The sequence below is a fragment of the Pongo abelii genome, chromosome 11, assembly GCF_028885655.2.
Source record: "Pongo abelii isolate AG06213 chromosome 11, NHGRI_mPonAbe1-v2.0_pri, whole genome shotgun sequence".
NCBI lineage: Eukaryota > Metazoa > Chordata > Mammalia > Primates > Hominidae > Pongo > Pongo abelii.
Genome location: NC_071996.2, coordinates 94,287,199 through 94,301,168, shown reverse-complemented (window position 1 = coordinate 94,301,168; position 13,970 = coordinate 94,287,199). Strand labels below are relative to the sequence as shown.

The 13,970-nt window shown below is 38.3% G+C and overlaps 1 protein-coding gene across 12 annotated transcripts in view; it reads right to left on the bottom strand.

Annotated features, from left to right (window-relative positions):
• Window positions 1-13,970, bottom strand: part of MYO1B (myosin IB) — a 177,958-nt gene that overhangs the window by 87,030 nt on the left and 76,958 nt on the right. For all 12 annotated transcript variants that reach the window (XM_024243264.3, XM_063712923.1, XM_063712925.1 and 9 more), the window contains exon 4: window positions 5,723-5,817. In XM_024243264.3, the coding sequence (XP_024099032.2) occupies window positions 5,723-5,817 (95 nt within the window). The remainder of the gene's footprint in view (window positions 1-5,722; window positions 5,818-13,970) is intronic.

The following is a 13,970-nucleotide window of genomic DNA, read 5'->3' as shown; positions in this document are numbered from 1 at the left end:
TTAAGTTAATTACTTCTTATAAAATAAGCCCTCTAATACTACATGGTGGTTCTATACAAACTATTAAGTAAAGACTTTTATTGAAAGGAGATATTATATGTCAAGCACACAGCACATTCCAGGCCTTCAATAAATGTTAATCATCTTCTTTCATTTATTTACTAAAACAAAATTTTCAATAAACACATGTACACAAAAACAATTTTAGTGCATAAGATGATATGACATTTCAAAATGGCCTGGCATCCCTCTTCTGCTCAAAACTGAGATGAAACCCCCACTCCAAATTCCTTGTACAACTATATACTGAAATTTCTATATTATCTTCCATCATTTTATTTTCCTGTAAGTAATCTCCATAAAACAGAGACTTTAAACAACACACATATTTTTGGCTTTACTCAATTTGATAGACTAAAGACAATTAAGACCATCATAAAATATTAAGCAGCTTTGTACCACTGTTTTAAAAAAGAAAGAAAATACAGTAAGTCAGCAAACCACTGTATGTCTACAGTTGACTGAGAGGTAGGAGAAGCTGTTGGGTTCTATAAGTGAAAAGGACTCAAGGGCTAGGTGCTACCAAGCATGTAGCTAAGTGGATATTCAAAAAGAACCACTCTGAGGAGCAGTATCCACCTCCCAGCTCCAGGCATCTTAGTGATAACAGACAGCTGAAGCACCCAAGATGATAGTTCATCACGGGGTCCAAGCAGCACAGTGGCTCAAAAACAACACAAATGCTTTGAGTGACTTCTAGGCAGCGTTACTGAAAGTATGGTCCAAGGACCAGCACGACTCAAAGTTGGTCAATCCACAGACTATTAACTGATCTACACATGAAAGTAGGCTTTTAAAAGTTTCTGTACTAATTTGGTTGTTTGTTTTGCCTGTTGAAACTAAAAGAAAAAATTAAGGTTTAAATGCTCTATTTTGTCTATTATTTCATTTTTCTAGTAACGATGAACATGAGATTTGGAACTGGTGCTTCACCGCAGATTTGAGAAGCAATGCTCTAGAGTCTCTGTTGGACTCTCCTCCAGCCTCCTCCCTGAAGCAGCACCTAATTCTATGTGCTGTAAACACAATGGCACTACCAGAGGAAAGGGTGACAAGCCCTGGGAAGTGCTGTCCATTTTCCAGCTTATGATAAAGGGCAACGGGATCCCCAGAAGGACTAAATCCAGGGAAGATGACAAGGAGAAGAGGATTTCAAGTGGTGATTTGGGCACTGAAACCAATAGAACAAATTGTCAAGCAGAAAAATATCAAGAGAAAACTATAAAAAAGAAGAATGAACTCCATTTTACTACTAGAGTTCTACCAGAGAAATAGGGTGGTATTTATTTTTTTTCCTAAGAAAAATGGATGCCAATCCTCTGAAACAGCACTAGCAACCTCCACTCAGTTTTTCAGTAAGGAAGATACATGAGCCCACCAGGAGATGGAATCTGGCTCCAGGAGGAAGTAGTAGTGTTAAGAACTCTCTGAGAAGGCGGATGTCACATACTGACATAGCTAATTAGTGGACGTGCTGTCTTCTCAGAACACATGTTCCAGAGGAGATGAAGAATTGGCCAAGACCCATCAAAACAATGACCGCAACCCACTTCTGATGACTCATTTAGGAACGAATTGATACAATTAGAATATCCTAAAAAAAATCATTAGTCACAAAGAAGGCTGACTAAAAAGCTAAAGAATGTAAGAATGAAAGAGGCTTAGGAATATTTTCTTTTCTTCTTCCAAGCGAAAATAAACACGAAGCAATATGAAGTGAATATGTGTGCTTGTAGATAGAGTCAAATAGGATGGGGGGGAGGGCTGGGCATGAGATACAGCATCAGTACAGATGCCTTCAGCAAGAACAGAGTTTCTAACTTGCCTTGCCACCATTTTCATTGGCCAACCTAGAGACAAACAAGAAGCTGTACTGCTTCTAAGAATTAAATTCTGTTTCACCTGAAAGAACTGGTTAGTGACACGGAAGGGGTAAAAACATTTTCTCAAGATGCCCATGTCCTGTAAAGTTTCCCACAGGTTAAGAGACACAGAGAGAGAGATTTGAACAAGCAAAGACTGGGGTCTGTAAAATGGAATTGGGGTAATCAAGAGAGAAAGGAGATAAACCCATTAGACATTGCTACAAATAATCTTCATGAGAGATAATGGTTGGTGGCTTGTGAGTCTCCATGTGGACAAAAAGAAAAGGAAGAGAGAGCCTGGTATGAGATATATTCTAGAGCCAGAACTGACAAAATTAGGAAAGGGATTTGATATGGGAAATATAGGAAAGGAAGAAATCAAGGATAACAAACATTTCTAGTGTGATAACTAGGTTGACTAGTGGTCTCATTTACTGAGATCAGAAAGGTTGGTTATAAGAGGGTAAAGAGAGAAATCAAGAGTTCCATTTTGTACATGCTTAGTCTGAGATGCATGTTAGACCCCAAGTGGAGATGTCAGACAGGCAGTAAATACATAGCTGGGAGATCAGCCAAGAGGTATTTTAACTAGAAGTATACATGTAGAACACATTAACATTATTGGAAAACAGTTGAGACTGCCTAAGGAAAAAAACAGAGAAAGATAAAGATACCCAGAACTAAGCAAATCAACTACTTTTTAGTAAGATAGACTTATATTTTAAATGAGACCTGGCAATTTTCATACGGATCAGTCTTTGGCCCACTCCTATTCAGTGTTTTTGTCAATTACTTAAATAAAGACAGGAGGCTGGCTCCTTGGATTAGTACATGATGTTCATTCAATTATTCAAATATGTACTGACTGCCTACTGTATGGCAGGCATTAAATTAGGTAGTAGAAACACAATACAAAATCCCCCGCTTAAGAAGACATGGGAGGCTAGTTGGAGGAGACTTAACAACATGGGCAAAGTAGTGTGGCACTCGGAAAGAATCATGTTCAAGAACTACTCTGTACTGTGTTCAAGGTACAAGAGATGCAGCTTAGTACAGTGGATAAAAGCAGGGACTCTGTAACTACACTACCTGCATTCAAAATCCCAGCTCTGCCACTTATTCACTGTATAAGTTTTGGCAAATTGCTTAACGTTTCTGTGTTCCTATTTTCCCATCATAAAAACTGAAATAACAAAAATACTTATTTCATACATGTAAATAAGCACATCGCCCAGCACGTGATAAGTGCTGAACGTGGGTTAGCTAGTATCATTATTACCCAGCAAAATGACAACAATCCTAAAGGAAGGGAAAGAATCAGCATTTGTCAGCTTCTCAAGACATTATAACAATGGATTAAAACTAATAAAAATAAATACAATATTCTGCATGTAAGTTTAAAATAATTTTGTTCATCAATAGTAGATTGAGCAGATCTGACCTAATGGAAGTTACTGTGAAAAAAAGAAATCCTATAATATCTTACTTGGTTTAAAGACCAGTATGAGTCAATACATGCTTTATATTAATAGAAGCCCAGAGTCCACATTAAGAGGGATAATAGGCCAGGCACGGTGGCTCATGCCTGTAATCCCAGCACTTTGGGAGGCCAAGATGGGTGGATCACCAGAGGTCAGGAGCTCAAGACCAGCCTGGCCAGCATCCTGTCTCTACTAAAAATACAAAAATTAGTCAGGTGTGGTGGTGGGCACCTGTAATCCCAGCTACTTGGGAGGCTGAGGCAGGAGAATCACTTGAACCCAGGAGGTAGAGGTTGCAGTGAGCCAAGATCGCACCACTGCACTCCAGCCAGGGCTACAAGAGCGAGACTGTCTCAAAAAGAAAAAGAAGGATAAGAGTTCCACCACAACCAGGACCAAACCTCAAGTATTCTGTTTATTTTTTGGTATGCAATTTCATGAAGCATATTGACAAATTAGGATGTTTCCAGAACAACAGGACCAAGACAATGAGAGATTTGTAAGATCCAGTTCTTGTAACATGCTCTCATAAGCACCATGTGATTTTCCTTCACTCCACTTATGTTTTGCATGTAATTTGTATGTATAGGTATGTACATATATGTCTATGTAAAGAGCTATTGTTTTTCTCCCCTACTAAACTAAATGTGATAAGGGCAAGGACAGTGTCTATGTCCCTAGTATAGTACCTTTCACTAAGTTGGTACTCAATAATTTTTTTTTCATGATGAATGAATTAAATCAATGTGTATAAAATGAGAAAATTTGAAGAAAAGGGATTTTTAGCCCTAGGAAGATAAAATGTTGACTTCAAATAACTGAGTGATTGTCCTGTAGAGGAGAAGGAAGACTAATATGGTAAAGTTCCAGATAGCGGACTGAAGACAACAAATAGGTAGAGGCAGAATTGAACTCTAGGTAAGGAAGAACTTTTGTTAGCTGAACCTGTACAACAAATCCAGGGGGGCGCCATTCTAAGTGGTGAGACTTCATCACTTCAAAAGGAGTTTGGCTGTCCCATGTGGAGGAGCCTATACCAGGTGGTTTATAACTAAAATCCCTTCAAAAATATGACAGCATGTTTTCTGTTATCTAAGGCTCTTACATGCCAGTCCTTTTCCCTTCAGTTTTGACCACCTAGAGCCTAGAACCTGCCTGGCCCTGCAAAACAATGGTGCTCGGTGTCTCCAAAGGGCTCAAGAAAGGGGGCTGGACACATTCATCTAACCACTCTTTCTTCAGCTGCACGGGGTGCAGGGAGGAGTTACTCCTAAGGCAAGTGGAGTAAAGAGTAGGTGTAGAAGGAAAACCATTTCGATGTAGACAGTGAGCTTTTCAAGGCACAAATCTTTCTAAGAGCTTGTGAATAAAATGGATTCAGTCAGTTGACTCAACACCTATGGCAGATTTTCTTCTCTTGATCAATGGGAACTCAAAATATGTAAATGTGACAACTAAACAGCCATGTAGAATAGAAACATTTAAAATTCCACCTTTGAATACTAAAAGAATTGACCAATTATCAGATTCTTAGCTATAAAACAAAAGCATTTTACAGATGAAACTTTACGAAAATACCATCTCCCTCACCATCTTCCTCCTTCACAGACTCATCAGTTCCATCAAAAAAACCCACTGACAACAGCAGCTTTAAACTTTCTAAGGTCGAATTCAGAGAATGTGGCTCTTCTGAATCTTTTCCAGGTAGCTGGGCACCATCTGTAAAGTCATTTTCTCACTCAAGACCACCAATCATATGAATTGCATTTATTAAAAGCACAAGGGGAAAAAAGCGTAACCCTTCCATTTGGAGGGTTGTTTTATGCGAAGCTTGCCAGGTCTAAAAAATACATATAAAAATCTCAATTCTTCAGGCTTCAGAGGAAAACTCTTGAGTAAAATGTTAGCATTTTTCTGGTACCTTCCCTCACGTTTTAGCAAAGGTAGAGTGTGTTTGTACCCTCTTAAAACCTAAATAAATTGGCATTCTTGGGGAAGCAGTTTGAATCTGTAAGAGCACACAGGTTTAATGTCTTGGGAGAAAAGTAAAAAGATCTCACACCATCCAGAGACTATGCTAAAAAGGTCTAGAATCCAGCACTAGACTTCATATTGGTTGGAATCCCCTTGGACAGGCACCTTGTTTCTCTGGGGAGTCCAGAGAACATTCTGTGTTCCTAACCAGTATCCTCCTGCAGAAGCACCCTCACAGTGGCCCTGCGACAGATCTTGCTAAGGAGGCCACACTGGTCCTCTTTGCTGTCGTCATTCTGTGCAGCATTTACCTTCTGCAGAGTTGCTTGGTAGGAGCCTTACCTGTTTTTCCTGCTCCGCTTTCCCCAGTAATGAGAATACATTGGTCCTTATCTTGATCTCGTAGGGATCTGTATGCTTCATCTGAAAGGGCAAAGCTGCAGGGGATAATGGAAAAAAATTCCTTAGAATTCAGATCATTATTATGTGTTTATCAGATGGAACTACAAGCTCCTTAAAGGGCCACTGTGATATGCTTTTGGAAAGCAAGCTATCACTTTTTATTTCCTCTGAATTCTTAAAATCCATAAATAAATAAACCCATCCTTTGTGGCACATGTTACCTTCTTCCATGTATTCTCTATTAACCAAAATAGTACTGTTATATTGTATTCTAATGATATGCTTTATTTTTTATATAAATAATATTTACTATTTATATAAATTTATATAAATTTATTTAATACATTTATATAAAATTTATATAAAAATTTAAATAAATATATAAAATAAATATAAATTTTATATAAAATTTAATAAACTTATATAAAATTATTTATATAAATAAATAATTTATTTATTTATAAACCCAGCAAGCTACATTTACGGGTTGTTAAACTAAAATCCAGGTAACTCAGACAAACAAGGAGAAAATGTTATACCTCATATCTAAAATTGGATAATGTTGAGATTTTTCAGGACGATACACTGAAGTTTCAATATGAGGGAAAAAAATCTTTTCAAACATTAGAAAAATACTATCAAATACCAAACAGCTGATGTTACTACAATAAGTTAAATACAGAACTACTGCCTTTACAAACAAATGACTGCAACTCTAAGATCCATCAGAGGCAAAATTGGGTTTGCCAGGGTTTTTGTCCGGCCCAAGCCTCCCAAAATTCTAACCCTGCCTTAGGATGACAAAGGGCCTCTATCAAGTAAGGCCAGAGCAGTGCTCCTGTTGCTCTTCCCCATTTCAAAATTTACTAAAGTAAATTTTGCCCCTTCTAGCTAATTGAAAAAATGATTCTGACAATAAGACAATGTATTTAAAATAGGTAAAGTCCTCACTTCATTTATTAACAAGTATTTGTTGAGAGTCTACTATGAGTCAAGAACAAGCTGGAAGTGTAGAGACAATTAATGCTTGACCCCTTCTTTCAGGAGTTCTCCATCAAAAGGAGGAGAGAGAGACAAAGAGAAAATGGAGCCAACACATTAAGCCCAATGATAAAGGTATGTGCAAAACACGGCAGAACAAGACAGAAACCTCAAAGGGGTGGAGATTGGACTCAGAGAAACTCAAGAGGTGAAAAACTCAGTCCTAAAGAATGAATGAGCAAGACAAATGTCTTTTAGGCAAAAATAAAGGCCAAAACATCATGGAGATGGGGTGAAGGATTATGGGCAGTTCCATGTAGCTGGAAGGCAAAGCAAAGCATAATGAAGAGAGAATAAGAGATGAGCTGGGGAGAGAGATAGGCAGGTTCCAAATGAAAAACAAACGAGCTGATAGGAAGCTTCAGTGCAGGATGATAAACAGCGAGTAGCAAAGTCAGACAGTAATTAGAATTAATAATATCCACATTTACCATGTACCAGAACTGCCTCCAAGCTCTTTACGTTTAGTCATTTTAAATCTCACAACAAGACCAGCACAAAGCAAAGGCATAACTTGCTGAGGTCCACTGCCAGTGAGACACAGCAGGGCCAGAGCTAACCCCTGCGACTGACCACTGGGATACAGCACCTCTGCATTTTGCATAGACCACAGGGTGACAAGGGTGCAGAGAGCAACCAGTCTGCAGCCAGGAGACTGGTGAAGGACTGGGATACAGGAAGAGTGTACATTTGGCCAACCAGATCACAGAGAGCTGTTCACACCAGTCAAGGACTTTGGCTTTTCTTCCAAAGGCATATGGAACCATAAATAATGACAATTTACTGAACACCTTCGATGTGCCAGGAGCCCAGTAAAGTGTCCTAGGATTCACAATTGGACTTAATCTTCAACACAGATCTGCAAATTAAATGCTAGCCTCCTTAAAGAAACATGGTCTTAAGAGATGACATGAGAAGCCCGTGATCCCATTCTCAGAAGAATCATAACTTGAACCCAGAAATACTGTGAAACACATTTTTCCCTCTCTCATCATGTTCTCTTACAATTATTTGCCAGCATATCTTACCTTCCAGCTGAACTACTGTGAGATCCTCAAGGATAGCCACCCCTAGTCTTATTTTGTAACCCTCATATCAGTGAGTCTGCAGCCTTGCATATAATAAGTACTGTATACTCTAAGTGCATTTGTTGAATGAATATATGAATAAAAGAAAACGACAGACAGAAAAAAAGTAATAAAAAGATCTTGACACCAGGGTCTTTTTTGAATAACAGCTTGTTCTAGCTTGTTCCTTTGAACAATGTGCACTGATCTCTGTCTCTCAAAGCCCTTTGAACCATTCTCTACACAACCAAAGCCTTGCTCAAGCTTCACAGCTGCTTGTGGCCTTAGCCTTCTCTCACATTCTCTGATTCCCCAGTCTGTGCACCATTGCATAATGGGGATAGTGGAAAACAATGAATACAGAGGCAGAAAACATCTCAGATGCAATTCCCTGGGCCCTATAGATGTAACTCAACACCTACTTGACTTCGAGCAAGTCATTTCCATGGCTGAACTACAGTGTCTTCATCTCCAACATGGAGAATGTAGCCACATACTTTAGAAGATCAAATAAAAGTGCATACAAGCACTTTGAAAGTTATAAAGCCCTGAATAAATGTCAGAAAATCTTTGCGTGTTATAATTAGTTACGTACACAGCTTCTTATTCCCTACCAGAGTACAAACTCCTCTAGGGCAGAGCCTTTCTAATTAATCTTTATGCCACGTTTATGCCACAGAGACATAAACATGAAATGTAACCGATACCAAGTCATAAATGAAGGGATGGATGAATAAGTGGATGCTCTCGAAGCAGTGGCAAAGTCCCTACTGGAGTGAGCTCCATGAAGAATAATAAACAATGGGAAATTCATTTCTTCTATGACCTTCATGCAGGGAAGGAAAGCATTGCTTAGATTTTTTTATGAGCCTTCCTCCCCTTTTGCTCCTCCAATGTTCAGATAATATTTCGAGATGCCATTTTCATTATCATCATTGGCAAGAAATGCAGGAAAACACATTACAGCAAATACAAAAGAAGTTTTCCAATATATAATACATACTCACTGATTCTTCAAATATTGTTGAATACAGATCTTTTCCCCATGCTCCTAGGGCTACAACTTTGCATTATATTTACCACTGGTTCCAAAATAATGCAAAATTACTTCAAAAATGAGTAACACATATGGCGCGCGCACGCACACACACACACACACACACAGACACACACACATATATATATACAAACACAAGGCTTTGGAAGATCACCAAATCACCCTGTTGTGAGTTCTTTTTAAGTCAAAGAACCTAAGTTGAATACTTATTTTTTTCTTCTCTATCCAGGCTGAAATACTTAACTGCTGTCCTCAAAGACAGGGTCTCATTCATCTAACAGAGAGTATAATTTTAATAGAAGACAAAGGCTAAAAGGGATTTATTCTTTCAGGATTCTAGAGAGCCACTGAGTTCAAAGTGACGTGAACATTTACCAATTAAAGTACTTAAGCACTGGAAAAACTGGCTTGTAACTACTGGCATACCCATCTCAAGGACAGTATAAATGTGATCAGACTTATTTCTTATAAACACAGATCTTCAATTTCTTTTTTTTTAAAAAAAAGGCGGGGGGGGGGGGGCAAAAGGGAGGGCCCCAAAGAACATGAATCCCCCTCCCAATCTTGTTCCTCTCCCTTTCTGGCAATATAAGCACGTACCCATCATCAGCTCCAACATTTATAACTATAAACTGAAACCACATGCCAGTCTTCCAAGCCACTCTGTAATTAAGGAACCTAAATAAATCTTTAGAGAAGTCTTTAGTTAAAAACAGTTGTGACCCATATGCTTCACATTATTTTGTGACCGTGTCAGCATTGTTATTTACCACACAGAGAAATGAATGGTTAATTATAATATAATGACGATAGCGTAAGGGAGTAAACACGGTTTTAGTCCTACCACATCAAGGGCATGGTTTTATCCTCTTCTTCTGTCCTCTAGTTGAGCTCTAAGAATAGGGTCAGCCTGATGTTTAAATGCCATCTCCGCTTCATTTCCAGATCAGCTACATGGCTGTTCTCTGAGAGCCAAACTTTCCCCAGCACTAAGTATGTTTCCAAACAGCTGTATCTATCACTTTTAGGTTTTAGAGGTTTGGTTTGGGGCTCATCTGTTATTTTCTGTCAGGGTGGAAGGCTGAGTTGCATGTTCACAATTGTCTAGCTGGTATTTATGCTCCTCTCCCATCTTATTTCTGTTCAGAGTGTTCATCAGAGTGGTTCTGCTTTTGTGGCCATCAGACGCAATGGCAGGGCTTCTTTTCCCAAAACTCCATATTCTCCACCCTGCCATTTCCTTCCTAGGTTTGTTTCACCTCAAGTGCAAAGCAGAAAAGATGTCTGTGACACCCAAATACATCCAAAGCTTATGCTCTTTCAAACATGGCCCCATGTTTCAGCCTCTCCGGCTCTTCCCTATAGAGTTGCTTGAGAAATCATTCTCCAAAGCCAATTTAATGCATTCTGAGAGCTGGTAGTTGGACCTCTCCATTAGCCAAAGTGTTTAACAGAACTAAATTTGTCACAGGAAACTTACCTGAACTTAGATAACTGTTTCTATCTTCTTATTTCAAGTCATTTTCTTCAAAAGCTCTCAAAATGGTATTCCTTTTCATTTAATCTTGAGCCCTAGAGTACTTTCAAATAACACCAGGAAATTCTCCTTTTGAATTCAACCCTCTCAAAATAGCTCAGTCTCAAAATTCCCACCTACAATTGGGATATACAAGTCTCAACTATTTCTTTTCCTTACTAGCTCTGGTTTAGTGCTAAAACTGGGTGTTTCTAAACTAACCCCCAAAAAAGTGTTTTTTAAAAATGCTTAACCTCCATGAAGCACATACTTCCCCAATTCTAACTTCACACTAAGCCCAGTCAGGATTTAGGTGCCATAAGGACATGGAAGAGAAGGAAAAGGAGAAAGGGAATTATGTATGCTGTGTTTTGCATGGAAACCCTGAGTTTTCTTAAGGAGAGGCACTACGTTGGCCTTCCTTATATCTTTATATCTATAATTGTCTCATATTCTTCATTCAGAAACATCTGCCCAATTGGAAAATATCCCCAAGTTGATATTTTGATATCATTGTCAAGTTAGTGTTATGCCCTTCCACCAGACATTCATCTTATCACATCTTAAGGTAAAACTTTAGGGAAAATAAGTCTTTATAGTTATTTGAACCTTTATCCTGGAAAGCTTCACTGCAGTCTTGTCCTATGCCAGTATAAGCATGGTAATTTAATTTATGTACACATTACAGTTACCCCTGCTAGCCACAACACTGGTAAACATTCCTAAATAGTTCCAAGCTTCAGGGCAAGAAAAGGTAGAAAATAAATTCAAAATAAATGACAATGGGCAAAGTGTGCACTATGCAGTAAAAAGAAAACAATGTGAAAACAAACATAACAGATGGGACTGGGGGGAGATGGATGGTAAATATACCTAAATGGTTGGAAGGTTTCTACATTTCACATAAAGTGGGACAATGTTAACTCTATATGGATTCTAAAAAGTTAAGGTATATTATAATCCCTAGAACAACCCATGAAGAACTACAGCCAAAATAACTAAAAAGTAAATGAAATTATACGAATAAAAAATTCAAATAATCCAAAAGAAGCCAAGCATAGGGGAACGAAAAACAAAGAAAAAAAAGAGGGAAGAAACAGAAATAAATAATTAAATGACAAATTAAATCCAACCATGTCAAAAATTACATTAAATGTCAGTGGACAAAATACTCCAATTAAAAGGCAGAGAATGTAAGAATGAATATAAAAACAAGACTCAACTATATGTGCCTACAGGAATGACATTTAAAATATAAAATCATATGTTGAAAGGAAATAAAATAGAAAAAGACATACCATACAACAACAACTTATTTTTTTTAAGGCATTGCACTTTTATTTTTATACATCTAATCTCAAAGAAGTCCCTAGTTGCCATCCCAATATAACAAAGATGCTATGCCATAGCATGACAGATGGCAGAATGCAGGTGAAAATTATCTTAGAAAATGAGCTACAATCATTTTTTCTAAGACTGTTTTATCAACATGTAATTTTCTAATTTCATTTACATTCTTATATCCTAAACATAAGTGGCCGTGTTGCTTTCCTTTGGCTACATAACCGGAAAAGGATTGTTTTTACTAGCTACAAAACAAAAATAATATCATCAAGATAAATCATTTGAAGATGACATCTGTTTTAGAATGACAATAGTAAAGCATTAAATAAAGCTCGAAAGTCAGGCTTTAAAATAAGATATGATGAATATGCATTTTAGTTTCTTCTTCCTTTAGAATCATACTTGTTTTCAAAACACAGATCTCACAATATTTTTGTGAAATTTCATAGATTACTTAGGTCAGCCTCAACATATACCACGTTTCACATTTTTTTAAATGGGTCACTCAAAAATATACTTTAATCTTGGCAGTCAAACGTAACCACTAAGGAGGAAAATCATACTATCTGAATGTTACGTGTATATAAAATGGTTCACATGTGTTACGATGTTTTAAAAACTAGAAATCCCTGTGTAAGACACCTTCAAAACAGAGCAACTCCATCTTGAATAGGGACTGGGTAAAACAAAGCTGGGACCTATTGGGCTGCATTCCCAAGAGGTTAGGCATTCGTAGTCACAGGATGAGATAAGAGGTCGGCAGAAGATACAAGTGATAAAGACCCTGCTGATAAAATAGTATGTGGTTAAAAAAAAGCTGGCCAAAACTCACCAAAACCAAGATGGCAATGAAAGAGACCTCTGGTCCTCCTCACTGCTCATTACACACTAATTATAATGCATTAGCATGCTACAAGATACTCCCACCAGCACCATGACAATCTACAAATGCTATGGCAACATCTGGAAGTTACCCTACATGGTCTAAAAGGGGGAGGAACCCTCAGTTCCAGGACTTGCCCACCCCTTTCCCGGAAAACTCAAGAATAATCCACCCCTTGTTTAGCATATGATCAAGAAATAACTACAAAAAATGCCAACCAGCAGCCCCTGGGGCTTCTCTATCTATAGAGTAGCCATTCTTTTGTTCCTCTGATTCTCTAATAAACTTGTTTGTCACTTTACTCTGTGGTCTCACCCTGAATTATTTCTTGCACAAGATCCAAGAACCCTCTCTCTTGGGGTCTGGATTGGGACCCCTTTCCCATAACACCTGCATAATTGGACAAGAAACTCTTCTACTTCAGCATTAGAATTAATAAGCAAAGCTCATTATTTCAGGAGTTCACATACTAGTTACAGAAAATAATCTAAAACACAAGGAGTAGTTTTCTTTCAAGATTTTAGAACTTTTATTTGTAATCCTTGTGACAAAGAAGCTTAGGGACACCCCAAAATTTTTTCTAGCCTGGAGGCCTGACCATTATCAAATCATAATGGAGATCCTCAAGTCTGCCCCAGCCAGGACCAGCTTGCTAAGAGTTACTCAACAAAATAAGCACCTTTCCTCCTACTGGACTGGTAAGAATGTGAACTGGGCCAAAGAGTGACTCTTTTTCAAAGGTGGATTGCAAAAGCCAGGTATTGGAGACACACATTAGGAAGTAGATAAGGGATTTAGAGAGACTAAATTATCCCAGGAAGGAAAAGGACTGAACTTAAGATATAAAAGCAGAGAGAAGGAAACATCTGTCTTGAGGGCCTGGAAGCCGCTCTTTGGAATTTAGTAGCAATCCCTTGTGCTGCTGAGGACTTCCTTCTGAAACGTGCTTCAAAGAAAACAGTACCTAGAAATGCCCTAGGCATGAAACCACCACAGCGGGGAAAGTTCCCCACAGCAGAGCATCCTGTGGCAGCTTGGCAAGAGGTCAAAAGCAAAAAGGCTAATTCTACTTCTTTATCTGCCCTTGCTACTGCAGGCTGTTATCTCACAAATTAATGAAGCATGAATGGCTTCCACTGCCTTGATTTAATCCCTTAATAACTAAAATGGAAGAGTATGTGGAAGCAGGGGTAAGGTCATCCAGAAGAGCAGGGCTCCCAAAGGATTTCATGGATACTCATGAGATAAGAGGCATTGTACTCACTGTGAGGGCTCTGAGG